The sequence below is a fragment of the Gopherus flavomarginatus genome, chromosome 1 (genome assembly GCF_025201925.1).
Source record: "Gopherus flavomarginatus isolate rGopFla2 chromosome 1, rGopFla2.mat.asm, whole genome shotgun sequence".
NCBI lineage: Eukaryota > Metazoa > Chordata > Testudines > Testudinidae > Gopherus > Gopherus flavomarginatus.
In genome coordinates this window covers 275,567,181-275,593,885 of record NC_066617.1, presented here as the reverse complement: position 1 = coordinate 275,593,885, position 26,705 = coordinate 275,567,181, and the positions used below count along the sequence as shown (strand labels likewise).

The 26,705-nt window shown below is 40.3% G+C and overlaps 1 protein-coding gene across 2 annotated transcripts in view; it reads left to right on the top strand.

Annotated features, from left to right (window-relative positions):
* The window catches only part of GPC6 (glypican 6), a 1,185,284-nt gene that overhangs the window by 380,184 nt on the left and 778,395 nt on the right, over positions 1–26,705 (top strand). For both annotated transcript variants that reach the window (XM_050949026.1, XM_050949016.1), the window contains exon 2: positions 11,494–11,652. In XM_050949026.1, coding sequence (XP_050804983.1) covers positions 11,494–11,652 — 159 coding nt within the window. The remainder of the gene's footprint in view (positions 1–11,493; positions 11,653–26,705) is intronic.

The window sequence follows — 26,705 nt, the reverse complement described above, 5'->3', positions numbered from 1 at the left end:
ATCAGAACTTATTTCAAAAAGACTTTTTGGAGTTGAAGCTACAGGGCTTGGGACACAGTGTCTGCTGTGCAATTGCAGCTAAACAGCCAGTCTCAATTTATGGTGAAAGAATGCAAATGTCTCACCCTTAAAAAATGCAAGTAAAGAAATTGGAGGATAAATTAAGACCTAGGGAGAAGGAGATATTGATAGAGTACTGAGGATCCTATAGAAGTCAGAGAGAGAGAGAGAGAGAGAGAGAGAGCACTCGCATTCTTAGCTTTTAACAGGGGTCGGCAATCTATGGCACACAAGCTGATTTACCGTGGCATGCTGCTGCCAGTCTGGGGTTCCATCCGCCGGCTCCTGTAAATGTAAAATGTATTACTGGCATGTGGAACCTTAAATTACAGCGAATAAATGAAGACTTGGCACCCCACTTCTGAAAGGTTGCCAACCCCTGGCTTATAACAGTGTTTTTGAACATCCAGAAATTTCCATTCAGATTGTTAAAATACCTGGAGCCCCTTTATTTTTCCACTGGAAAAGGCCCACCACAGTAACGCAGTTCTATTACCCGGCACAGCTATAGTATGCTGATAAAGAAAAGTTTAAGAAGGAAGCTGGAAGCATTCATCATTCATTTCCAGAAAGTTATCTTACATTGGACGAAAAGAGAAAAATTTAAGCAGATAACCACAGAGAAGTCTTAACATACACATGAGGATTTCCTTTCACGTTGATCTTTAATCATGAAGGTCAAACCTTTACCATTTAAACACTTGAAGGGCAAGAACTCTGTTACATTTGGTTATTGATTTTTATTTTTGTTGTTGTTGAAGGCCTTGAACCTGGCCAAGTATTACAGGCTTCAGGGGCCTCCACAAAAGGACAGTAATAGAGAGTTGACAACTTGTTCAGCCCCACTGTGGCAGAACCAGATACAAAAGACAGCATAGACTAGCAGTAGAACCAGATCCTCAGGAATTGGAGAAATAGGGGAAACCTGAAATGACACTGGACTGACCTAAGCTATCATCTGTCTTTTTATGATGAGGCTTTCATTTTTCTCTTTGATGATCTTGTTTCAGTGCAGTAGAAGCTGAATGACATTAACGAGGTATCGTTACTGTTCATGATATGGAGTGAACATTCATGTGCTGTGGTAAACAATATTTAAACAGAACTTTCAAATTTCCATTAACTCTTTCATGCCTTGTAATTTTCACCATGATCATGAAATAATACCTATGTACTAGATCAGGGATCGGCAACCTTCGGCACGCGGCCTGCCAGGGTAAGCCCCTTGGCAGGCCGGGCCAGTTTGTTTACCTGCCGCGTCTGCAGGTTTGGCCGATCACAGCTCTCGATGACTGTGGTTCGCCGCTCCAGGCCAATGGGGGCTGCAAGAAACTGCGGCCAGCACATCCCTCGGCTTGCGCTGCTTCCCGCCACCCCCATTGGCCTGGAGCAGCGAACTGCGGCCAGTGGGAGCCACGATGGGCCGAACCTGCAGCAGGTAAACTGGCACGGCCTGCCAGGGTGCTTACCCTGGTGGGCCGTGTGCCAAAGGTTGCCAAACCCTGTACTAGATTCACCAGTCTGTTAAAGCTACATTGTACAATGTAAGAGGTTCAAAGTGGGTGAGGATAGCCCATGGACAATTTCTCTTGGGTAGAGGAACTCTCCATGGACATATAGCTGGAGGAAGTGGCTCTGCTGCCTCCTGTATTAGCTGCCTTCCTTATTATTGTAAGAGGAGGAAGTGTTTTTTTTTTCCCAGGGATGGGGTCTAAGCAGGGTATGGTGTGGGCAGCAAGGGGCATCCAGAAGCAGAATTCTGCTATGCCTTATCCTTAACTGGCACAAAGTCTATTATGTGAAAGTCAGAATAGATGCAATGCTTCTTGCACTACACTCAAGTTGATCTGAGTTTGCAAGGGTAAATAATTCTTTCTCAAGCTAAGACAATTGATGGTGCACGAGGAGTTGTCATTATCTATGGGTTAGTAGGGTGAATAGCCTGAAGGTGTGGAACGGTCAAAAGACTTTATCAGCATGAGTTCAGGATGGCTGTATTACTCCACATATAGTGAAGCCATATGAAAAATTGAAGAGCCAAGTGACTAAAAACTCTTACGTAATTTTTTTTTGTAACATGTGGCATATATAGAATACACAATGATAGGCTGCAAAGGTTTTTTCAGCTTGAGTCTGGGACGATCTGCATAACTCACTTGTATGTTATGTGATTCACGCAAACTCATGCTCATCAAACCTTTACAAATCCACCCTCATTTACTCTCTCCAGCTATCTAATAATAAAACTGTTTTGAGAACAGCCTATTAAGTGTGAAAAAACCTAGTTGCATTATAGTTTATGGGCAAAGAAAAGCTGTATGCATGATTTATTCTATTCCCACTTGTGCTGACTTTGGAGTAAACAGGGTCATCTTTACATTGTATATAAGACATTCCTGCTATTATAGCAGGGGATATAATAAAGAGTAAAATCAATTGGGGGCATGAGGGGAGTTAGCTGTCATCCCCTGGAGGAAACATGCTTCCAAACCACAAAATTATAGCCAAGTAGCCAGCAAGATGATGAAACTGCACAATGCTGAATCACAGTTTGCCTTTCACAATGCACTGGGCAAAATGTCAGTAATATACACCCCAAGAGATAGCTAAAGATTCTTTTCACAAACTGCTATCAAAAACCAATTGTCTAACTGCATATGCCTGGAAAATAAAATGAACCTGAATGTAGGAGAAATAGAGCAGCTTCCAGTAGTTTAGCTAGGAAGATTCGAGAGACTCAATCCCTTTCTTTAGCAGCTGTGTAGTCCTAGTATGAACAGGTTTGTCTTGGCCTCAGTTTCAGTGTCTTATTATTGAGAGCTTCCCAAGGACAATACGATCAGGACTTCTTGTAAGTGAATGTTCCCTGTGGGACACATAATGAAGAGACTGTTAACTAATTATCAGTCTGTTTGGAAGGCATTCATTTTCTAATTGACCTCAAGGAACAAACAGAATTTGAGGAAAAATGATTTCTGTTGAAGGCAAACAGATGAGTCACTTTCCTTCAGGATGGGAGAGGGTTGGTTCAACAGAATCACATGGACACACAAAGCTTCTTGTTTAGCTGCTAAAACTTTAAAAAGATCAAGAATTGTATGCAGGCACTGTGTATGTGTCACGTTGACTTTTTTCATTCAGATATTATGTTTTATGCAAATATTGTTTCAGTCCTCTCTGAAATATTGTAATAGAATTCATTTAAATCATAGTATATTTCAAAAGGAAAGTTCAACTCTGCTATTTGAATGCCAGTTTCACTGAGGCTGCTCATGGGGCTGTTATACCCCCACAGAGAAGATAATTGCATCAGAAGGAGCTTCAAGACTGTTGGTTAGGGAACAGTCTTTGGACCAGCAAAATTATATTATAATTTTCATCACTTGCATATTGGCTGAAATGATTATAAAATGCAATTTTTTTTGTTTTGTTACAGTTTTAACATTTTAAAACTATTCAATAATTTTTGTTAATTCACTGCTATTTTGTTGGAATCTGCAAACTCGTATGAGTCACACTTCATAGAACCATAGAATATCAGGGTTGGAAGGGACCTCAGGAGGTCATCTAGTCCAACCCCCTGCTCAGAGCAGGACCAATCCCCAACTTCAAAATACTAAATATTTTTTATGGGCAAAAATAATTTCACACCATAGAAAATGAACAAAGTGCTTCATAACAATAAGCCTACCCACTTGATTTCACAATTAGACTTTTAACATACATCTGAGAATATTGATTGGACGAGCCTGTGTTCAGAAAGCTCTAGATTCCAACACCATTATCTCCCAAAGGAATGGAGAAGTGTTATTTAATTCCAATTTTTAAAACCTATTTCTTATTTTTTTCCAGTAGGACACAAACCTGAGTTCTTTCCAAATTTAAAGAGAAAATATTTCTTCTGAGACTGAGTAGATGAAAAGGTTTTTTTGCTAAAGAATAATTTTTTCTCCTTCATCAGTCTTTTGTTTTCTGTAAACTGAAATGCTTTCAAGGACATTTTACATTCTTGGCAGTTTCTCCAATTTTGTTTCTTGTTTCTCTATTAGATTTGAAGGACTGACATGATATTTTTGATGCCTTTGGCTTTAGTCCTCCAATTGGATCCTTATGGACAGACCTTTGCCTTGTGTACAGCCACATTGACAAGGGTCCACCCACATTGATTTGATTTGCAGGATGAAGGACACTTTTTTTTTTAATCTCTTCTGTCTTTTGTAGACACTGCCATCAGACAGCAACTGAGTTTGAATGCCCACAGAGCACTACCACTGTGTGTCTTAACATTCATTTACTGCTGGATTTACAAAGCAGGGCACAAATATTGACTGTATAATTCTATTTACAGCAATCATACTACTGAATGCCTGCAGGCGGAGCAGTACAAATAGCGGAGTTTATTGTTGGCTTTTATTTATGGCGAGGGCAGAAACTATCAAAATTAACTACCTCATAAAGAATTATTATTCCTGCAATTGTAAAATGAACAGCATAATCCATAAGAAATCTGGCTGACTTAAAAAATGATTTATATGAGCATGTTTCCACATTTAATATTGTAACCTGGTGTTACTGATAGTTGTGGAAAGGGCTTCAGAAGAACCGTAATCTGTTGGGGGAAATATAAAGATTAATTTTGTTTTGCATAATGTTTTCCGATAAGTTCAGATTGTATTCCTCCTACCATACATAGATAACTTGTGGCACTTTGATAGACTGGTAGAAGCCAATTATTCAATTTATGTAATTTTTTTAAAAAGCTCTAGTAAGCTTTTATAATTTTATGGCATGTTGTGGGGACACCAAACTACTGTGTATTTGAATATAAAACAACTGCCTTGTAAATTGTTTTATTACATTCAAAGTGGCATACAAGCAAGATTACCAAATTCAGCTGTAAAATTTGCCAGTTTGGAGGAAGTGAAGACAGGTGTGAGATTATAGCTATAATAAAACTGAAACTGAATACTAGTAGCTGAAATTGTAGCAGGCAATTGGTTTGATTTATATAACATAACCCACAAAAGGAGAGAGATGTAAGTCAGCAACTTTGGTTGGAAACATGGTGGCTAGATGAGTTGTAGTAGGTAACTAGGAACTGCTGAATTAATACTTGTGTGATTCCAGCATAGTGCTGGTGCAGCATAAACTACATGCAGTCGAGCTTATCTATGGAGACACTATTTTCAAAAAGGAAAAACTAGCCACTCATGCCATATAATCTTTGAAAATGTAAAACATAAGGAGTTTCACAGAGCAAGAGGTGGTACATCAGTTATGAGCACAGTAGTAGCCTGTAAAATACTTAAGATGTGTAAATACCCAGATCAGTAATTTAAACTCCTTTTGTCTGAGTCCTGGGACAATGCATAACAAAACTAAAATGGAAAATGAGCCTGCACCAGGAAATAAGGGAAGCACAGTAAAAATAGTCTCTAGAATTACGTTCAATCTGGGCAGGCATGATATCGCTGATGGGGAAACCTTGCACAGAATCAGCAAAAGACTCTCTTAAAGAATAATAAATTTTAGAAGAAAATGTGAAAAAGCAGAGTTGTGACATCTTCTGTTTTCCATAAAGTGAATGAACTGGATGTTCTGCCAAAACTTAGTAATGTCAACTATGGCAAACAGAAAAGTTAAAGAAGGAAAATAAGGATAAATGATTAAATAATTATAGACAGGACTGGGAGCGCCAACTATTAGTTAGCTTGGCTGACACTTCCTATTATAAGACCCTGTTTTCAGTTGTGTGTACTTTTACCAGACTTGCACCATTTGGGCTGAAATTTTCCAACCTGACTGTGTGCGTGTGGGTGTCAGGTTGACTATGTCTGTTTTTCTTTTTCTTTTTCTTTTTTTAAATTTCAGCCAAAACAGTCCAGTCATTTCTGAGAATGAGATTAGAGGAAAATACATTGCTTTGCCTGTATTAAAAAACTGTGGGGCCAATTCTTTTAAATCAGGGGTCGGCAACCTTTCAGAAGTGGTGTGCCGAGTCTTCATTTATTCACTCTAATTAAAGGTTTCACATGCCAGTAATACATTTTAACATTTTTAGAAGGTCTCTATCTATACGTCTAAAATCTATAACTAAACTATTGTTGTATGTAAAGTAAATAAGGTTTTCAAAATGTTTAAGAAGCTTCATGTAAAATTGAATTAAAATGCAGAGCCCCCCCGAACCAGTGGCCAGGACCCGGGCAGTGTGAGTGCCACTGAAAATCAGCTTGTGTGCCGCCTTTGGCACGCATGCCATAGGTTGCCTACCCCTGTTTTAAATGTTCTAGCTCAGGGTTTCTCAAACAGGGTTCGCCGCTTGTGTAGTGAAACCCCCTGGCGGTCTGGGCCAGTGTGTTTACCTGCCCCGTTCGCAGGTCCGACCGATTGCTGCTCCCACAGGCTGCGGATCGCTGCTCTGGGCCAATGGGAGGTGCAGCGCCCCCACTTCCAGCAGCCTCCATTGCCCCAGAGCAGCGATCTGCAGCCAGTGGGAGCCGCGATCGGCCGGACCTGCGGATGGGGCAGGTAAACACACCAGCCCAGCCCACCAGGGGCTTTCCCCACAGAAGCAGCGATCCCTGTTTGAGAAACCCTGTTCTAGCTCCCTCGTGTTATGGGGCAAGGAACTTGAAATTTGGCAGGGGATGCCCTTTATGTCAGAGTTGTGCTTTCTGACATGTCCATGAAAAGTTACCCAAATTTGAGTAAGTTGTAAGCCTTTGAAAAATTGCAGTTTGCCCAGGCTCATTAGAAGATTGCTAGAGCTTAACAGCTAAGATCTGCAAAGATTCTATCCTCACCAGGGCTGGCTCCAGGCACCAGCGAAGAAAGCAGGTGCTTGGGGCGGCCAAAGGAAAGGAGCAGCACATTCGGGTCTTCTGCGGCAATTCGGCCGCGGGTCCCTCAGTTCCTCTCTGAGCTGCTGCCAAAGTGCCTCTGAAGAGGAAGAGAGGGAGCGAAGGACCTGCCACTGAATGACCACCGAAGAATGGAGCAGCACGATTGAGCTGCCACCGAAGTGCCACTGATCGGCTTTATCTTTCTTTTTTTTTTGGTTTCTCCTCTTGGAGTGGCAAAAAAGCTGAATCTGGCCCTGATCCTCACTGAGCATGCTTCACCCCCTCACAGGCTCCAGGTGTGACCAGACTGCACATGCGACCATCCCAACACACTGATCTGTTCCAGTCCAGGACTATGTGGGTTAGAAAAATTTTCCTTGTCCGTAATGGTTGCTCCCAGCTGCTCTGGAGTGTGTCTGAGCACTGGAACTGAGAGTGGGGAGTCTGTCTCTCCTTTGCCGTTAATCTCGCGTACACACACACACACACACACACACCCACCCACCCACCCCCCCGACTGGGCCCTGGACAGCATGGAGGAGGAAGCCAGCTATTCAAATACAAAGGGACACAGCTAGATCAAGGAAGAGGAAAAGGAGTAAACTGGGAAAGAGATCTGGTGAGAGGGGAAGAAACTGAATATGAGTTGGAGAGGGGAGCCTGGGAATGGTTGGACAAGGAGACTGGGAGCAGAGGGAGGGGAGGCATGGACTGATTGGGCAGGAAGGCTGGGACAGATTGAGTAAGGAATTGGGAGCTGGGCTTGGCTGGGCTATGAGACTGGCAGTTCCTCGTTAACTTAGCACTGTCCATCCTGTGAACTGAATGAGGCAGGGATCCTATGGAAAAAAATAAGACATAAACATGTAATTAAAGACTGTGTCAAAATGCACACAAACACAAACACAAGGGGCCAAATTCAAGTTGCATCAGCAACCTTAATTCTGACATTTCCTAACTCTCAAGTGCTTGATTTTGCCACTGTAATAATGTTCTTTTAATGTTGTTTTAGTGTGTGCGATATGTAATAATGGTGCAGCCTTTTAGAACATAATGCAGCTTGATGTTGAGTTATCCACCCAGGAGCACAATGATTTCAGGGACTAAATGCTAAATGTTTTACTTTTAATATTTTGCATGACTTTTTTTCTTAATCAGTGTTATAGAATGTGTTACTATCAATAGATAGTTACCTTTGATATCATGGAGGAAAGCAAATTTTAGGGGCAAAAACATATGTTCAAAGGACATTTTTAAATGAGATGGAGCCTGCTTGAAATTAAACCAAAATGGCCATCTTCCATAGAAAGGACTCTGAAAAAAGATAGTTAGTGGGATGATTCTGCTAATATTGTGAAATTTAAGAGCCACTAGCTGTGTATTAAAAGCTTACAAACAGGAAAAATTTTCAATAGTGCATAGGTGACAGAGTACTCTGTATTCAAAGCAGTGCCCAGGTGACTTAGGCACTTTTGAAAAGGGTTCTTTGAAACCTACATCATTTATGTGCTTTTCAATAATTTACTTGGGTGCCTGAAGTTAAGCTCAGAGTTCATATTAAGCATCTAGTTAAGTGACCTATTTTCAAAATGTGTGAGCATCCAGGAACTCACACTGACTTAAGCAGGGAACTGATTTCATTAGTTTTGAAAATCAGGCCACTTAACTGAATGCCTAAATACGGATTCAGGAGCCTAACAGATACAGTCCATTTTGAACATCTTGGCCTGACTGACTCCTGCAATGTTTTATATATAAGATTTAAGGACCTGCTCCTGTTCATTTGAAGTCGGTAAGACTCTTCCAATGACTTCAGTGAGCTTTGAACCAGGAGAATTTGAAGTAGAAAGTAACTTTTGCTTAATTTTGTAATCTGGCACGTACTTCCAATGTAGGAAATAAAATGAGAAAAAAATTGTTTGGAAGCAGAATATGAAGAGTACAGATAGTATTATGTTTTTAGGTCTGCACTAAGATGCAAGAAGTATGTGGAAAAAGACAGATGAGCTAGAAGTGTTACTAATGCTTGTTCTAATCTCGTGGGCATAACTGAAACCTGATGGGAAAGTTCTCATAACTGGAATGTCCATATAGAAGGGTACAATATGGGGAGAGGAAGTGGATGAGTGGTATTAAATATCTAGACTTTTTATGATACCAAGGAAATCCACATTTCAACCATTAAAAAAGTGGTGGTTGAAATTATTGGGTAAGGATATAAGTAATGAAACGAATGAGAACACACAGTCTGTTAAGGGGAAAAAATAAAAATTGCACACAAAAAAAAAGGAAGAGAGAGAGACAGAAAAAGGAAAATAAACAGAATGAGTTCCTGGCAGTCAAGGAGGTGAGATGGGCTTTTATAACAAATTGGTGATCGATGCAGTAATAAAGGGAAAGTAGGCCTGCAAATAAATGGGATAGAGGAAATTAATGATGCTACAAAATAGCTGAAATACTGAACACCTTAAGCCTTATTGCACTTTGATATTTTGAATGAAATAATGATAATATCTAAAACTGTGGCTATTCATAGTTAGGCACTGAAGCCTGATTATTACCTATTATTCAATAGAAATGACAACAAACAGGTGCAATATCTGATAAGGCCAACAAAAAAACAGATGTGGGAGAAAAAGAGAGGAAAGGAATAAATTCCAAAGTTCACGAGAACATGGAAAAAAGAGACAAAAAGAAGTAGTTGTAATATAAAGGAAGCATAAACTATCCCCAAAGCTGGAAAGAGGAAAGTACATGTTTCTCCAGAGTTTTCAGTTGCAAACCAGAAGGCTATTGAGTCTTTTTCTGTGAGGATTTTCCGACATTTGGAAAGAGGATGTCTAGCAATGTTTTCTCAGTGTTACATAATCACTTCAGATGGGCAAATCTGCTTGTAATGACAGATTTTCAAAGGCATCTAATGTTCAATCTTCTTTCTGTTTCTGACTTCTAATAAGCAGTGAGATCATCACTAACACCCACTACACTTCTTGTTTGTATAGTGCCTAGCGTAATGGGGTCGCGGTCCATGACTAGGGCCTCCTTGTTAAGAGTGCAGTACAAATAAGTAGTAAGAGTGATGATGAAATAACCCTCCTTCAAGATGTATCATGTCTACATTTTTTGTAAAGTTTTCAGATTTCTAAAAGAAATTTCCTATGTGAAAACTCACAGAGGAACAAATTAAACCTTTGAAGGTTATTGGGAATGATTGCACTTCAGAACAAAAGGCTTTAAAAAAATGGAATAAAGTAAGTGCAGATTCACGTGCAACACAATGTTTGTTCTAAGCATGTGTATTTATTTTCAATACCTCAATTGTTTTGATGGTACAATAACTAAATTCTCTCTCTTCTGGTTCTCACTCATACTCACAAACTCACAAAATTGAAGTCCTCTTTACACTCCAAAGTGGTGCAAAGTGGCCTTGGTGTAAACGAGCATCAAGCCCCCAGTATGTATTTAATCCTTGAGCTTTGTCCATCATCTTATTTGCATCATATAAAAGCTTGCAGAGGAATTTAATCAGGATATAGTACATGAAAAGCTAAATGCTTTCATTGCTTTACAAGAAGAGGTCTATCATTTTTCTTACTTCTCAGCAGGGAGATGGAATTCTCTCCTTTCATACAGCCCAGGCTAAACATTTCTGACACCCAGAGTACATCATCAATTGGAAATTCAGATTTCGTATAATAACAGACCATTTTAATTTCATGAGCTACAGAATTGGCTTCCACTTGGAAATTGCACTGAAGAAGGCAATATTGTCACTGCATAAAGAGAGAAATCTATTGAATTAAATAAGAGGTTTTCATTACCTTTTACGTTGCATTTCCATATAGCATAAGCATTAATTAAACCCTTCATCACGTTCTTGCTTCAAGTGGAGCATTTGCTGTGTCTGAAAAGAAATGTCATCCAAAAAAATGTGTGGAACCCAAACATTGCTATTAAAATACACTTGTTTGAGCAGAAGGGAGAAAGTGGAAAGAAAGTGTTGCTGTACTAAGGCAGTCAAACAGGGAGAAGGACACATCAGGGAAACATCCTCTTTCTTCCCTTTTCTGCCTAGGCCTACCCTTTGTGTCTAACAGAGTATGGCAAAGCTGCCAAAATTTGTAATTCTCATATCAGAGGTCTGGTAGAGAGAAAGCTCTGAAAGCTTTATTACTAGCCTTGTCACCGGGTATTTCTCAGAACATTTCAAATGCAAGCAAGGAGCAAGCAACAGTCCTCGAGATTTACATAAAGGGATTCTTCAATTAAGAATCAGTTTAACCTTGAGAGAGTCTCATTTGAACTGCAAAGCTTACCAAAATGGCATTGCAAAGATAAAAGTCCCTATTTGGCAAGGAATCCAAGATTGAGGCCAAATTGTAGGTCAGATGCAAAGTGTTCCCATATTAGGGCTGGAGGGTCACGGAAATGGTCTAGCAGAGAGATGATTGTTTCTATGTTTGATCAGTATGTTTGTTCATGCACTCTAAATAAAAAGTGTGCATTTCATGAGCACTGTGTCCATTAAGGTAATCACAACCTGTTGCTCATTTTTTATAAGTAAACAATATACTTTCTCTTATTATTGCAGGGGAACATTTGAGAATCTGTCCTCAGGAGTATACATGCTGCACCACAGAAATGGAGGACAAGTTGAGCCAACAGAGCAAATTGGAATTTGAAAACTTGGTGGAGGAAACCAGTCACTTTGTGCGCACCACTTTTGTGTCCAGGCACAAGAAGTTTGATGGTAGGTTGGGATATAATTTGTTTACTCTTTAAAGATTGAGAAAATGAGCCTTCCAATTGACTTCCAGAGTTGTACACGAGTCCATTATTCAGAATATATTCTGATTTTGTTTCCTTTACAATTTGATACCACTGTTGCAGTTATCACTTTGGCTAAGATAAGGGTTAACTTTACAGCTTGCACCCTTTATCAGCTCTGTGACTATTGCCTTTAATTACAATAACATAAAGAATCAGGCAGCGGAGTGTCTGCAGACTTGGCTAATTTTTTTTTTAAGAGAAGGAGGGAGATCAGCATAAGAGACATCATTTTTCCTCTCCTAATTTCAAATGCAATTTTTAGGCTTGCAATTACATTCGTTGTTGCAAGATGAACTATGGACCTTCCATGATATTTTTTTAGGGTCAAGGTTTTTTTGTAGTCTGTAGCCTGGCTTACTCTTTCTTCTGAGTGCCAGCTCTTTCCCTGTGAAGCATAGTGTCCTTCTGGCACCCATGGCTTGCACACACATGGGAGGAATTTCACTACAAACCACTCAGGAAGTAATGAAATCTTCTACTTCTACAATAATTGACAGACAGATATTTGGTTATTTTTCTTTCCATTTAGTACTATGATCTCTCCTTTCTCCAGTTTAGGAAGATCTGGGAAAGGGATCAGAGACTTGCTCTAACAATTCACCCACAGTAGTTTTCTTTAGTAATGAATGTAAAATGATTTTTTTCTCCCCTGGGCACTGTTTAATAAATAAATCTTTCTCATGATAAATCACAAAGTAGTAAGTGCTTAAAACTAGTTTAATATGTTCAATCACCGCTTCGTCCATATACATATTCATCTGAGGTCTAGATATATTTTGACTGTCTCTTTCTATGTATTTCATAATATGTATATGTGGGAAAGATGCGTCTCTTTAGGAACTGTGTATGGCACATGCCCAGAGTATAACCTGCATGCCAAAGGAGAAGCAGAGTTTTCTCTGCATGTTTCTCTCCCCATGCAGAACTTCTACTGGAATGTAAGTTTTGAGTGGAACTGGTAAACCCTGCTGAACATGACAAGGATCTTTGAACATCTCTTGTTGCTAGGACAGGATGGAAGAAAATAGAAATGTGTTAGACTGGATCTCCAAAAGGGATTGGAAGTTTGGCTAGGGGACAATGAGGGCTCATTGGTGTAACATCATGGGGATAGCCAGTTGAATGCTGATGCTGTGTGGGGAACTGGAAACCAGTATCAGCAATTCTATGTGTAAAGAGTGAGGATGTGTGTTTTTGTTATTTTATTATTTTATTTTATTATATTTTAATTTTCAATTAAGAAGCCAAAAGGGGGCAGGGGAAGGTTCCACATTCAAGTTGTAAAGTGAAATGCTGAGAGAGATTTTAGCTTTTAGGATAATACCATTTTCCTTATTCCATTAAAGTTTTGCTTTGCTGTGAGCAGAATGTAACTTTCTGTGATAGCTTCCCACTGTCACATGACAAGGAAGACAAGCAACCTTGGTCAGGAATAGCTAGTGATAATGTGAGGGGAGGGTGTGAAGAGGAGCACTGTGGAAAGTTTTAGGGAGGCATATATTTCCCACTTCTTTCAGCAGAAGGGAGAAGGCTGCTGTGGATCACCTTCTCCCAGCCCTGGTGTTGCTATAATTTACAGTGTGGAAACAGATTCTTGGAGAGAATGCTGGTAATGTGCACTCAGGTAACAGAGTGATGGTGTGGTATTAATTTATTATTTAATCTTTTAATTGTGTAACTTGTTGCGTGTGATTTGGAGCTGACTGTGTAGAGTGCACCTTCAGGATTCTGTTTGGCTTGTGAAAATTTAAAAGCTTCATTTTTGTATTTTAAAAATAGTCTTGGAGCATGTGCAATATTCAGAGATGAGTTTGTAAATAGAAGTGAAAACTTAATACCCTCAAGAGCAGCTGTAGGGATTTCTTCCATTTGTGCATGGAAACCAATATAGTCAATAGAATCTGGTGAGTTACATAGGTTACTAAAAATGCTTGCAGATGGTCAATAGTTTGTCACAGATTTCAGCTGATTCTTTTTTGTACTCTTGATAATTCGATGCCTTTTTATATTACTACAATGAACAGCTAAGGCTGTGGTGGATTCTCCATCACCTGAAGTCTTTAAATCGAGACTGGATATCTTTTTAAAAGATGCTATAGCTCAAAAAGAAATTATGGGCTTGGTGCAGATATTACTAGATGAGGTTTTTTGGCCTGTCTTATGTAGAAGGTCAGAGTCGATGATTGTATTGGACCCTTCTGGCTTTGGAATGTCTACATTTATGAATGTTCTTTTATTTTTTTTAAGAGAGTGCTTGTCATGTGAAGTTCAAGCATTGTCACTGAACAGCTGAGCTTCATTTCATAGTCCTTTCATCAGATTCTGCAATTGTTCTGGAGGTATCCTTTTGATATGCAAGGAATGTTGAGTCCACTGCAGATATTCCCGTGGAATAACATACCCATCACATAGCCTTCAGCTTCACTATAGGGCTACCTGTCGTTTGTCTGGGCTTTGAAGCAGTTTAAAGTGGTAGGACACTATTTATGCTGTAAGAACAATTAGATTTTTAGACTAATTGGACTGTAAACTCTTTGAGGCTTGGACCATCTCTCCCGTTCTGTGTTTGTACAGTGCCTAATGCCATGGGGTCATGGTCCACGATTAGGGCTTGTAGGCACTACCACAATACACATAAAATAAATAAAATAATGTGCAGGTGTTTAATGGAAGTTGCTATCTAGTACTTGTGTTCATCAAGGAATGCACATATCAGCAACCAAAACACCTATGTGTCTATGCATATGTTGAAAATTTTGGCACCAGTGAAACAAAACACATACAAAAAGTCATAAATATAATGGAAGAGGTTTTTAGAAAAACCTTATTAATAATTTAAGCAGTGAAAGCAGCAAAGAGTCCTGTGGCACCTTATAGACTAACAGACCTATTGGAGCATGAGCTTTCGTGGGTGAATACCCACTTCGTCGGATGACATGCATCCGACAAAGTGGGTATTCACCCACGAAAGCTCATGCTCCAATAGGTCTGTTAGTCTATAAGGTGCCACAAGACTCTTTGCTGCTTTTACAGATCCAGATTAACACGGCTACCCCTCTGATACTTAAGCATTGAATTCAAGGCTGATCTTAGCCTTGTTTTAGGAAAGGACTGGAAGAGCATAAGGGTAATATGCAAAACCTCCACTTTGCATTATGTTCCAGCTTGTTTCATGAGTCTCAAAAATACCACTTCACACGGATACTAGTTTTCAGTTACAGATGGAGGTGGTAGGTCCACCTGTTATTAAGGTTGCCTAACATTTCCCATTCGAGGACCTTGTTTTTAGTTTCTTATAATGTTGACAAACTTTAACCAATTGGGCTGAAATTTTCCATGCTAAGTGTCAGATTCAGGCTTAATTATTTTGGGGAAAATTACAGCCAAAATGGTTCAGCACTTTCCAAGAATGAGGCTAGAGGCAAATGCAGTGTTTTGCCCATTTAAAATATTCTGGTGACCTTCATTTTGAATAGTTCTAGTGCCCCTTTGCTTTGGAGCAGGGACTTGAAACTTAGCAGGGAGCCAGGCTTTTTGTCCCTGTAAAAATCTGCCCTAAACTGGCTACGTTCATGGACCTTTTAAAAATCACGGTGGTGGTGGTAGTGAACTCATACTGGTTGGGCAAAGAGACCAGTTAAGGAATTAGGGAGAAGGTAGGGAGATTGGATGAGGAGCGCAGGGAGAGAAAGATTAAGACTGGGAGCCAGGGACAACCAGGAATGTACATGTGTGGAGGTGACTGGAGATGAAGGTATGGAAGACAGACAGGTAGTATGAGCAGATGTGGGAAAGAGGGAACTGTGAATATCTTGGTAACGAACCTATGACTGGGATGAGAAGCCTGAGGAGTGGAGATTGGGATGGACTACGCAAGGAGAATGAGACTGGGACTGGGACAAGGAGCTGGGGGGAGAAGAGTCAGGACAGGTACAAGCACAGGTTGAAGGTGAAAAGGCAGAAAAGGTGTGCTTGGAGAGTAAGGGCAGAAGAATCCGGGAACCCCAAAGCATACTCCCTCCAGAGCTTAAAACAAAACTCAGGATTTCTGAGGGCTTGTCTTTATGGAGGGACAGTGCATAACAAGGTGGTTGTAAATCCGTGGTACACTAGTTGACTGCATACTAACTGGCCACATGGACTCAAGATCCCATGCAGAAAAATTCTGTAGTATATTATGGAACTCTTATCATGAAGTAAGAATGGTTCACGGCTAGGTTGTGTGCAGCATGCTGGGGTATAAATCTATGGTGCAATAGGTTGCCACTCAGTAACTCTTTGTATAGGTAAGTCCTGAGTCTCACTACTCCTCTGCTGTCAGCAAATGCTTGTGAAACTCACTGGCAAACAGTCAGATACAGCAGTGGTCCCCAACGCGGTGCTTGCGGGCACCATGGTGCCCGCTGGGGCATTTATGTGCACCTGCCTAGTGCCCAGTAGAGGAGAGAAGCTGTGGCCCTGCACCTGCCGGGGACAGAGTGCTGCGGGATCCAGTGTTCTCTGTCCTCAGGACTTCTCTCCAGCTTCTCTCTGGATTCATATATTATATAATATTAAATATGATGTTTTTCATATTATTTAATGTACAAATACAAAATAAGCCTTGAAAAATTGTTGGCGCCAGCCACACTTCTGAAAACATGAATGTGCTACTGGCCACAAAAAGGTTGGGGACCACTGAAATACAGGATGACAACCTATTAATGCTATCACATACTCTTAGTGCAAGCAGCTGATCTAAAGTTTTCAGCATTGCTGATGGGCAATGTGAGTGACAATATGATACCATATGATGGACTTTATGATTTTTCAGTTAATTTTTTCAAAAACCTGGGAAATTACACATACAACCACCTCACCCTAAATTAAAATAAACATTATTAAGGTGGCAAAATCAAGTACTCAAAAATTAGGAAATCCCAGAATTAAGGTTGCCTGGGCAACATTAACTTAGCCCACTTGTGCATATATATTATCTTGTAATTGTTAATCATATGATCATATACTATTTTTTCCTCAGGATCCCTGATTCTGTTAGTGCACAGAATGGATGAACCTCACTTAATAAGCAACCTTAATACTGGCATTTACTAACTTTTGAGTGCTGGAAGTTGCAAACTAAATTTTCGTGTACTCTGTGTGTGTAATATAGAAATATTATATGATATGCATAAAACAGGTGCTAATCCTGTAATGTGTTTTGTGTGTTCGGATCTCTGAATTCATATAGAACCCCATTATAATCGCATCCCAACACTCTGTCTCCAATCTGGTGGGAAGGATCAAAGCCTGCCGAGCGTGATCCCAGCCACTCCAGATCCACCCAAGAGATCTTTAATTTTTTAATGAACAGCTATGTGAGCTAAGAGACTTCATGATCGCTAGAGATAGGTATCTACTGCCCAAGTCTCCATGCCAATGGCTCTGCCTGCTTGTCATATTGCGCTGTTATATTGGCAAGTTTCACGTTTGTACAGATGATTCAGTGCTTCGTGTCCCCCAAAATCTTGTCCGAGGAAGAATATTGCAAACCAATAGCAATATACCTCTATTAGAAATAGACTTGCTAAACATTTGAAAGACGGAATGACAAAAAATTCACAGGAGAATTCACAGGAGATCAAGAATATTTGGAGTCTCAGCACGCATGATTTTCTCTTTTAGTTCAGGGCTTTGAACAGAACTGATCCATGTAGTGATCAGGTGCTTCACATCACTAGTAATTGACAAGCAATCAAGTGCTAATTCTTAGACCCCCTACTGCATACCAGACCAGCTTAAAATATATTATGCTCCCAGTGTAGTTGTAATATTATCATCTTATTATCACCATTTCCCTTGCATGGTGGCTTTGCTGAGCAGCTGTTTCACAGACATGCCAATTTCTTTTAAGTATTGTTCTATCAGCAGCTGAAACCAACCCTACCACAGGGTTTTTCCCCTGAATGTTAATGAGCAGACGAGTATCTGTTCAGTGACATTTTCTCGCTAATCCTTTGAGTAACTATAGGCAAGTTACAGAAAGAATTTTATTTCAACTAAATTGATCTGATACTGATCAAAGAAATGCTGTCTTCCTCATCCATATGAAAATCATGGGAAAGGTTTTGTTCTAATAAATGGTATTATAGAAGTGAAAGGGTGTCTGAGAATAGTTGTCAGCAACTTTAGTGGACATGGCTAGCCTTGAGCAGAATGTGTGAGACATTTAAGAAAAATATCCTGAACAGAATAAAGAAAAAGCTTCATCTGTATCGATCTATCCCTTGGACTTCTCAAAGTAGTTTCCCAACCTCTTTTTACAGCCATAGAGACCCAGGGATCCATACGCTTGTTGCCGTTTATATTCTTTAGAGACCCTTCAGCTGGCACTGCATATTTTGTAGAGTAAGAAAGAGGGCCATAAAGATAGTCCTAAAAAGCAATGTTAGTAAAAATAACCATCTCTTTCTATCATGTGTTGTTTACGCAGAACTTATAGAGTGATTTGCGCATCCCCTTGCATCCTTGGCTAAACAGCAACTCCCTATGAGTAGATTTTGTAACGTAATGAACCTCCATTGCCAGACACTCACTGCTCAAAATAAATTGATCTTTAAAAAGTTAGTGTAAAATCAGTTATATAATTAATAATCAAATCCATTTTCTGCCCCAAGACTTCCTGTGTAATCTTGGACAAGTCACTTACATTGTCTGTGTCTTAGTTCCCCTTCTGTAAAATTGGGATTATAGCACTTTGCTACTTCCCAGGGGAGCTGTGAGGATAAATACATTGAAGATTGGATGTGTCCACATAATGCTCACAGGGGCCATATAAGTACTTCAGATTGATTGGGTGGGGAAGACGCTTTTTTGATCCATTAAAAACTTTTGAATAATATTTAATCTGGCCTGAAAGTCTGAATAAGAAACTTTGGGCCAAATAGGATTTTTTTTAATGTTAAGGGAGTCACTAAGAATGAAAACAGCTTTTCAACCTTAATGGCCCAATCCTGCAAACACCTATGCACGTGAATAACATTCCTTATGTGAGAACACTGAAGCCACAAGGAACTGCTCATGTGATTGAGATCTTCTGATGTGTATGGAACCAGAAACAGGCCCTAATTATGGAATCAGTGTCTTAACTGTTGGATGTTAATGACAGTTACCGATTTGTAACTTTGAACGAATTACTATAATTTTATTTGTATTGTCAGAGCACTGAGGAGCTCCATTCAGGGACATGATCCCATTGTGCTAGGCCCTTGACAAACACAGAATAAAAGGACAGTCCCTGCCCCAAAGACAAATGATAGATGCCCTCATTTACCTACTTGTAATTCTTTGTCACTAGCTGCTGTCCATTATGTGATATGCCCCAAAAGTAAACCTTGATCTAAGAAGCAGAAATAAGGGTAGCATCTCTAATCTAGGCTGCAAAGCAACAATACCCACCTACAGGATAATGGAAACAGTTGTCTTATTACTTCTTGCTTCTGATTCTTGATATTCATTAAATGGACAAATAGTAATTTTGACATGAATCTCTTAACCAGTGTGTTATTGTTTTACCGCTGTCCTCATTACATTATACTTTTATTGCTCTCCAAAGAAGGGATAGCTCAGTGGTTTGAGCATTGGCCTAGGGTTGTGAGCTCAATCCTTGAGGGGGCTGTTTAGGGAACTGGGGCAAAAGTCTGTCTGGGGGATTGGTCCTGGTTTGAGGAGAAGGTTAGCTTAGCTTAGATGACCTCCTGAGGTCCTTTACAACCCTGATACTGTAGCTGGAAAATTAAAAGCAAACCTTGAAATAATATGGCTCAAAGCAGGAATCCTAGAAAGCTGGGTGACACAGTAAACCAATACCCTCACATCTCTGCTCATTTCAGACAACTCTCAGTTTTAAAATTTCTTTTCTTAAATAATGGCTCCTTGTCCTCTTATTATTTCAGCCCACCTGTTCCACTTTGCTGAACTGTCTTTCCTGGAAACGACACTTCCCCTGACTGGCAGCAGTATTCCCAGAAATGTCATATTTAGCACTGCAGTGATTGGTTTAAGGATTTAAAAGACAATAAGTGCTTGTGTGCCATGAGTATGCTTTTAATACACCCCTCTAGGTCCAGTTAAATCAGGCCTGGTGATTGTGATGTGATGTCTGGGTGCCTGGGATTGTGAGCCACTTTGTTACCCCTGGCCTCATCAAAAGAGAGATTTGCTTGTGCTTAATGGGGTGTCAGCTCCATGACACCATCAGTCTGTTCGCCATGCAAACAGTCTCCTCTGCCAATCCTTTCTTTGCCTGGCAGGTTAACAATAGATGCACCCTAATATCTGAGACCCTCTGAAAACATCCCCCTGTAGTATCCAGCCCCTGTCACTGGACACTCACAGTAATTACCAGGTTTGCTATTCCCAATGGAACAGTAAAGACACAGCTTGACCAGTACAGCTCAGGATGAGGCCCTTTATAACATTACAGCACTAAAATATATTTATAGGGAGGCAATCATGAGCTTATTATCAAAGATTAAGATTTGAAAGATACTGAGTAAGAATAAAGGAAACAGAAATGATAACGCCTAAAACAGAACATAATATGCAACTCTTGCTCTATACCAGTGTTTCTCAAACTGGGGTCATCGCTTGTGTAGGGAAAGCCCCTGGTGGGCCAGGATGGTTTGTTTACCTGCCTCGTTTGCAGGTCCGGCTGATCACGGCTCCCAATGGCTGCAGTTCACCACTGCAGGCCAATGGAGGCTGCTGGAAGCGGCAGCTAGTGAGTCCCTCTAGTATAACTAGTGAGCTGGGCATCTGCATATTTGAGCGGTAGATTGCTTGCCACAGGCTTCATCACTGTTGTGGGATTTCATGCATGAATAGAAACAGATTTCATGCATGAATTTAACCATTTCTAAAAAGAAACATTGGAACAAAGTGAAATAGTAGTATCTTAAAAATCTCAAACAAGAGTTCAATCCATTTGATTCTGGCCTCAATCCATGTATTCAAGTCCATAGTATCTGTGGGAGTTCAGGCAAGGATTGAGAAGCATAACGTTGCCCTATCAAATTTTAGGGGTCCCAGTTCCGCAACCCTTTATTGTCCTTAGCTACTGACTGCCATTGAAATCAATGGGCTTATTCCTGTCTGTAGGAGTTGTAGGACTTGGTTTAGTGATTGAAGCCATGGTTAAAGGAGGAAGACTATTTATGGCATACCGCAGGAAGAATCTTTTTTTATTGTTGATTATATTACATTCATGTGTGAACCTACATTCCTTCTGGCACCTACAATTCCCCACTCAACTCAGAGGAGACTTCAGAGTGCAGGAAGAATGTGTAATCAGGCCCATCAAACACACAGCTTGAAGGGAAGTGATGTTAATATCCATAGCATTAAGCATTTTTCCAGCTTTAAATAAAATGTCCAAAGGGCTTAGTTAGATCGATGTACCACTTTTCTGGACCTCTTTTGCAAACACCTTAATTAGAAGATATACTATTATGATGTCAGAAAGACATATGATGCTGATCATGTCTGTGTCAGTACGTTTAGAATTATTTGGATTACAGTTTCCTTGGGTAACCTGACACTACTTAATATATGCTAAGATAAAAGAAGGATTTGTTAAAATTTATTCTATATTGATTTTTATACTACCTGGAGCATAAACCAATGCTATACGAAAAATAAAAATCAAGACATAGTAGGGCATCTTGACATGGTAAATAATTAAGGAAATAATTTTACACCTACAATAAAGAATTGTACATAAAAAATGAAGTACACCTAAAGCTCAAAAGAGGCCTCTTTCATATCCTTCAAATTGCAGGTGAACATCAAACTCATGTTTTGATCTTTCTACACCGTTACTAGAAAAACTGGAGCAAGATCCCGATGTGCATATTGGAATGTAGTCAGAGAGAGAAAGGGAAAGCAATATTTGTTTTGTAGCAAATAATAAAAGGAAGCATTGATCAATAAAATCTTTTATTAGCTTAAAATACTGGAAGATCATGTAGAAGCAACAAAAATGGATGGGATAAAATGGTATTGTTAGAGATTATTGTTGTGCAAATGCAGAATCTTTGTTTCTGTCTTAGGCTTGTACGCATGGCCCTGATGTCCTATATATTTTTCTTGTTAAATCCTCTCCTGCTAAACTAAAACCTTACATTTCATTCCAACATTAGATTTCTTTTATCAATATAATGAATACGTTTAGGGCTTTCGTGGGAGATCTCTGGATTCTCCAAGAATACTGGATATGGCAGTATATGAACCAGTGTCACAAGGTGACCCTTAGTGGGCTATTCAGACATAATAGCAGCCAATTTCAAATCAACTAAAATATTTTGTCCTTTTAAATTAGATCTAAGCATTTTTTTTTCCTGCTGAAAAGGAATAGGGAAAATGGGTGAAACTATTATGTCACAATTATTCCAGCAGCTAAGACAATTATTCTTAGCAGTTTTTGGAGATGAAATACCCAGAGCTATGTCTGACGTGGTTATTTTATTTTGCTATATGATTTCAAAGTTGACCTTTGAGGACCTAGGAGCCTTACAGGTCACTGGCAAAATCAGACAGGAGGAAGAAAAGAAACAAATAGGACATCTGAGTTGTGAAAGCAATCACAAGTGTCTTCTTAATGCATGTGCAGTTGTGGCACAAATAGCATCAAATGAAAGTAAATCAGCACATTGACTTGATTGTTTTTGCCAAACAGCAGTTTTCAGGTTCTTAGTAAGTAAGGGGCAGGCCCTGCATCTCTTAGGGAATTAGTTCTTAGCCTATTAAAAAGCTCTTAACAGACTATCCAAATGAAATTGCACATGATCACTTTTTGAAACTGAAGCTAATAGAAGTGAAATGATTTTCCCCAGGTCATGCAAGTTGGTAGCAGCAGGTCTGGAAAGAGAACCCAGCTCTGCTGACTTGCAGTCCTGTGGTTGTTTCCTAGGCACTTAGTTTCAATCCCTAAAATAAATTATTATCTCCCTCCTTGAAGTTTCATTTTTCCTCATAATTCAGTGCTTCCATCACTTCAATCAGTTTTGGTTCTTTTATTCCTTCAGGGTGCTTACAGTTTGTTAGTGCTGCAATGTCCCAGACATGCAGGGCCAACGCTACCATTTAGGCAGCCTAGGCAATCGCCTAGGGCACCAGGATTATTCAGGAGGCGGCATTTTGCTGCGGGGGCAGCAGGCAGCTCTGGTTGACCTGCCGCAGGCATGCCTGCAGAGGGTCCGTTGGTCCACGGCTCCAGTGGAGCTGCCGCAGTCATGCCTGCGGATGGTCGGCTGCTCACGCAGCTCCGGTAGACCGCCTGCAGGCATGCCTGCGGCAGCTCCACCAGAACCACGGACCAATGGACCCTCCGCAGGAATGACTGCGGCAGCTCCACCGGAGCCGCGGGATCAGCGCGGGGGGCGGCGAAATGGCCGTGCGCCTAGGGCGTGAGAAACCCTAGTGCTGGTCCTGCAGACATGCACACTGTATTCTACATGGAGTGTCAGCAATGCCATAAAAAGAGGAACTGCCATCTCCTATGTCCATGAATTTGATACGTTTTCCTATCCAGAAACTAAATTGAAGTTTATTTTGCTGCAACATTGCATTGCAAGTTCACAGCAAATTTGTTGCTCCAGGGTAGTTTTTGGCATCATTTCAACCTTTGTCCTCAAGAAATAACTTTCTATTTCTGTCTTGGCTCTTTTACCTTAGCTGTATTTGTTTGCATTTTTCCAGGTGGAATCTATTTTGTTTTCTGCCCATGCTTCTAATCACATAAGGCCTCTTGGTCTTATTTCTTTGTCTTCATTGGTGGTTGTAACATACCTCCCATTTTGGTATCATCTATAGATATAATTAATGTGCTATTTACTCCTTCTTCCAGGTGATTAATAAATAGGTCCTTAAAACAACAACAAGAACAAACAAAAAAATCTCACCCATGAATTACACTGCAAGGCAACACCAGCAAACTCCACTCTCCAACTTTCCCCCAGTAATTTGTGTCTTGTACTGCCAAGCTTTCTTCTTCTAGACAATACAAGCTCATAGAAAGTCCATCATGAATCCTATTATCTCAAATGGAGTTCCCCAAACACACCAATCCAAACACACACTGGTTTAGATAAAACAATAAAACAAGTTTATTAACTATGGAAAGAAAGATTTTAAGTGATTACAAGTAATGAGGCATAAAAATCAGAATTGGTTTTAAAAAATTAACTAATACCTAACATAACAAGCTAAATGAATTCAAAGCAAAGGTCACTCTGACTACATGCTTCAGCAGTTTTACTAGCTGGATTCCTTTTGACCAGGACCCATCCCCCAGTTCAGTGTTACTTTCCTTGTCCTTCAGGTCATTTTGATGCCATGGGCAGAGAGAAAGGGAGGAATATTTTGAGGGCATTTGTTCTCCTTTCTTATAGCTTTCTTTTTCGTTGAAAATCATCTCCAGCTGAGGTGCAGGAGACAAAGTCTATGGAGAAGAGAACCTCCAGCTGTTTCTTTGCCAAGATGTACATGTCTGGTTCAAACCCTTTTTTCCTGCCAACGGATGGCCACTCAACCTGGTGAGAGTCCATTTGATCTTCGTGATACCTGGCTCAGGTGTCCATTTGCCTTCTGTTCTGAATAACTGGTTTGTGGTGTTTTTTGGAGACTTGGAACATGTCTCAGTAATATTATACAGTAGAATCTTATAACTTGACATACAATATTTCCAAACACATTTTACCAGGATGATAATGTTCAGCAAATTGAGTTTTCAAATGATACTTCACAATGTATACTTTGTACAAAATTTATCATAATCTTGTGAAAGGGATGAGCATAAGGGTACAGGATGTCCCAGTGACCTGACTATAAAATTGTGAATACACACTACAGTACAGTTGCAACATTTCATGTCTGTTAGACAGATCCTCTTGGCTACGTGCATTCTGTATAAGTTCCTTTATGAGAGATTTTTGTTGCAGTTTCTCAAAACCTTGTATTTACCTTATTCCCACATTCAATTGGAAACTAATTATCCCCATGTCATATTCTTTGGTGAACAGCTGTAAACTCAGTGCAAAATATTTTTTACCCACAAAGGAAGCAAGGCACCGACTTATGTTTAAGCTAGAGACAGATTGTTAGGCACAGATTGTTAGTCAATCTCCCTCTCCCTCCAAGGTATGAGTAAAGCTCGTTCTTGAAAATCATGCATATGCCAGAATACAGATGCATACGAAGTATGCACTTAGCTAAGTGTATATTTATCTTGTGGCAGCAGCTGCTCTTCAGTGTCTCTTTTCACCTTTCGTTCTGAACCTTATAGTTGTTCAAGAAAATACACTGGTATCTCAGCTCTCAGTGGGTGGTAGCTGTTACATATATTCATATAAACATACATATGTGTTTGTTCGTGTTTTAATGGCGACCACAGTATTTTATAATATTCTACAGTGTTATTTAACAATTTAGCTCCGTAGGTGCCCATTTGGTGTGGTATAAATAATTTTCTGCTTTATGTCTGTGTGTGTGTGTGTAATATTTGGAATAGAACTATGCTATGACACAATCATGTTGCATGTAGTGGCAAAATTATATTCCAGCCATTTGATCTGCTCAGGAATGAAAGCAAGAACCCAGGAGCTGAGTAGTGTTGTGTTGTGATCTATTTGCACCACAGAAATCTTTGTTTGGAATAGACAAGAAAAAGAAATGTAAACCAACACACACACACACACAATGTATCTCTTCTCTCTATACTGGAGTGGTCAAACCACAGCTTGTGAGCCACATGCGGCTCTTTTAAAGTTAAAGTGAGGCTCATGGAGTCCCTCAGCTGCCATTCACCCATTCTCTACTTACCAGACTGGGAGAGGGGGAGCTCAGGGCTTCTGCCCTGTGGTGGGATGGTGGAGCTAGGGGCTTCTGCCAGAGATGACTGGTGCCTGCTGAGAATGGGGGGGACACAATTTAAAGATTTGACCCCTGCAACAGCTTGAGTAATGCCCCTCAGGCACACCTCATCTCTTACCCTCAACATTCCCCCCCCTCCAACTCTCAGGTCTTTGTCACTGCCTATCCCTATGGCCTCAGTTCCCAGCTCGCTGGCTCCAGCAGCTGTTGCACGAGGGGGGGGCAGTGGTACCATATGACCAAGCAGGGCCAGCAAACTCTGGAAAAAATCTGGGGAGGCATGTGACTCCACGTGGCCCCCCACGCACCCTCTCTACGCATCGCCTCTGGTTTCTGACCAGTGGAGGGGGAGGAGTCTCGGGGCTTCAGCCCCATGGGGCATGCCTCTGGAGTTTGGAGATTCAGCAGGAGTGGGATGTCCCTCCTGCGGGGCTGGAGCCCCGAGCCCCCACAGGTGCCCCCTGGCTCTTGAACTTCTGAAGATTGTCATATGCAGCTTGGAGCATCAGGAAGTTGGCCACCCCTGATTTATATAAATGTATATATGTATTTTTTCTGCACCTGCAATTAGATAACAAGTAGTAGATGTGTATTTGTACTTCTGCAAAAAAAAATCCTAAGTGTCTATTCAGTCAGTTGACAGAGTGGGTTACTTGTGATTAGCTTGATGGCTGGCATTGCATCTGCTTGTACAGCATTTAGCTCTGAGCTACCTTACACCTTAAGGTTCAGTCTGTGGTGGACTGAAGAGAATCAGCATGTCATATCGGAGGTTTTCCTCTTGAAATATTTGTGCCAAGAATACCAAAATAAATGTTCTGACATCCCGTATGCAGCTATTGCTTGAAGATAGCTTATTGAAAGGCATTCCTGTTAAAATCAGTAACATTTGTGTATGATGTGTATACATACTGTGTGAAATAGGTATTATGCATGTGTATACATCTAATATATTTATATGCATAGATTAATTATCCATTATGAACATGTGACAAGGTTGGAACTCACCACCACAGTGCCTCCCACTGGTTGCTCCAGGAATTAGCTCAGTCCAGTGGAACACCC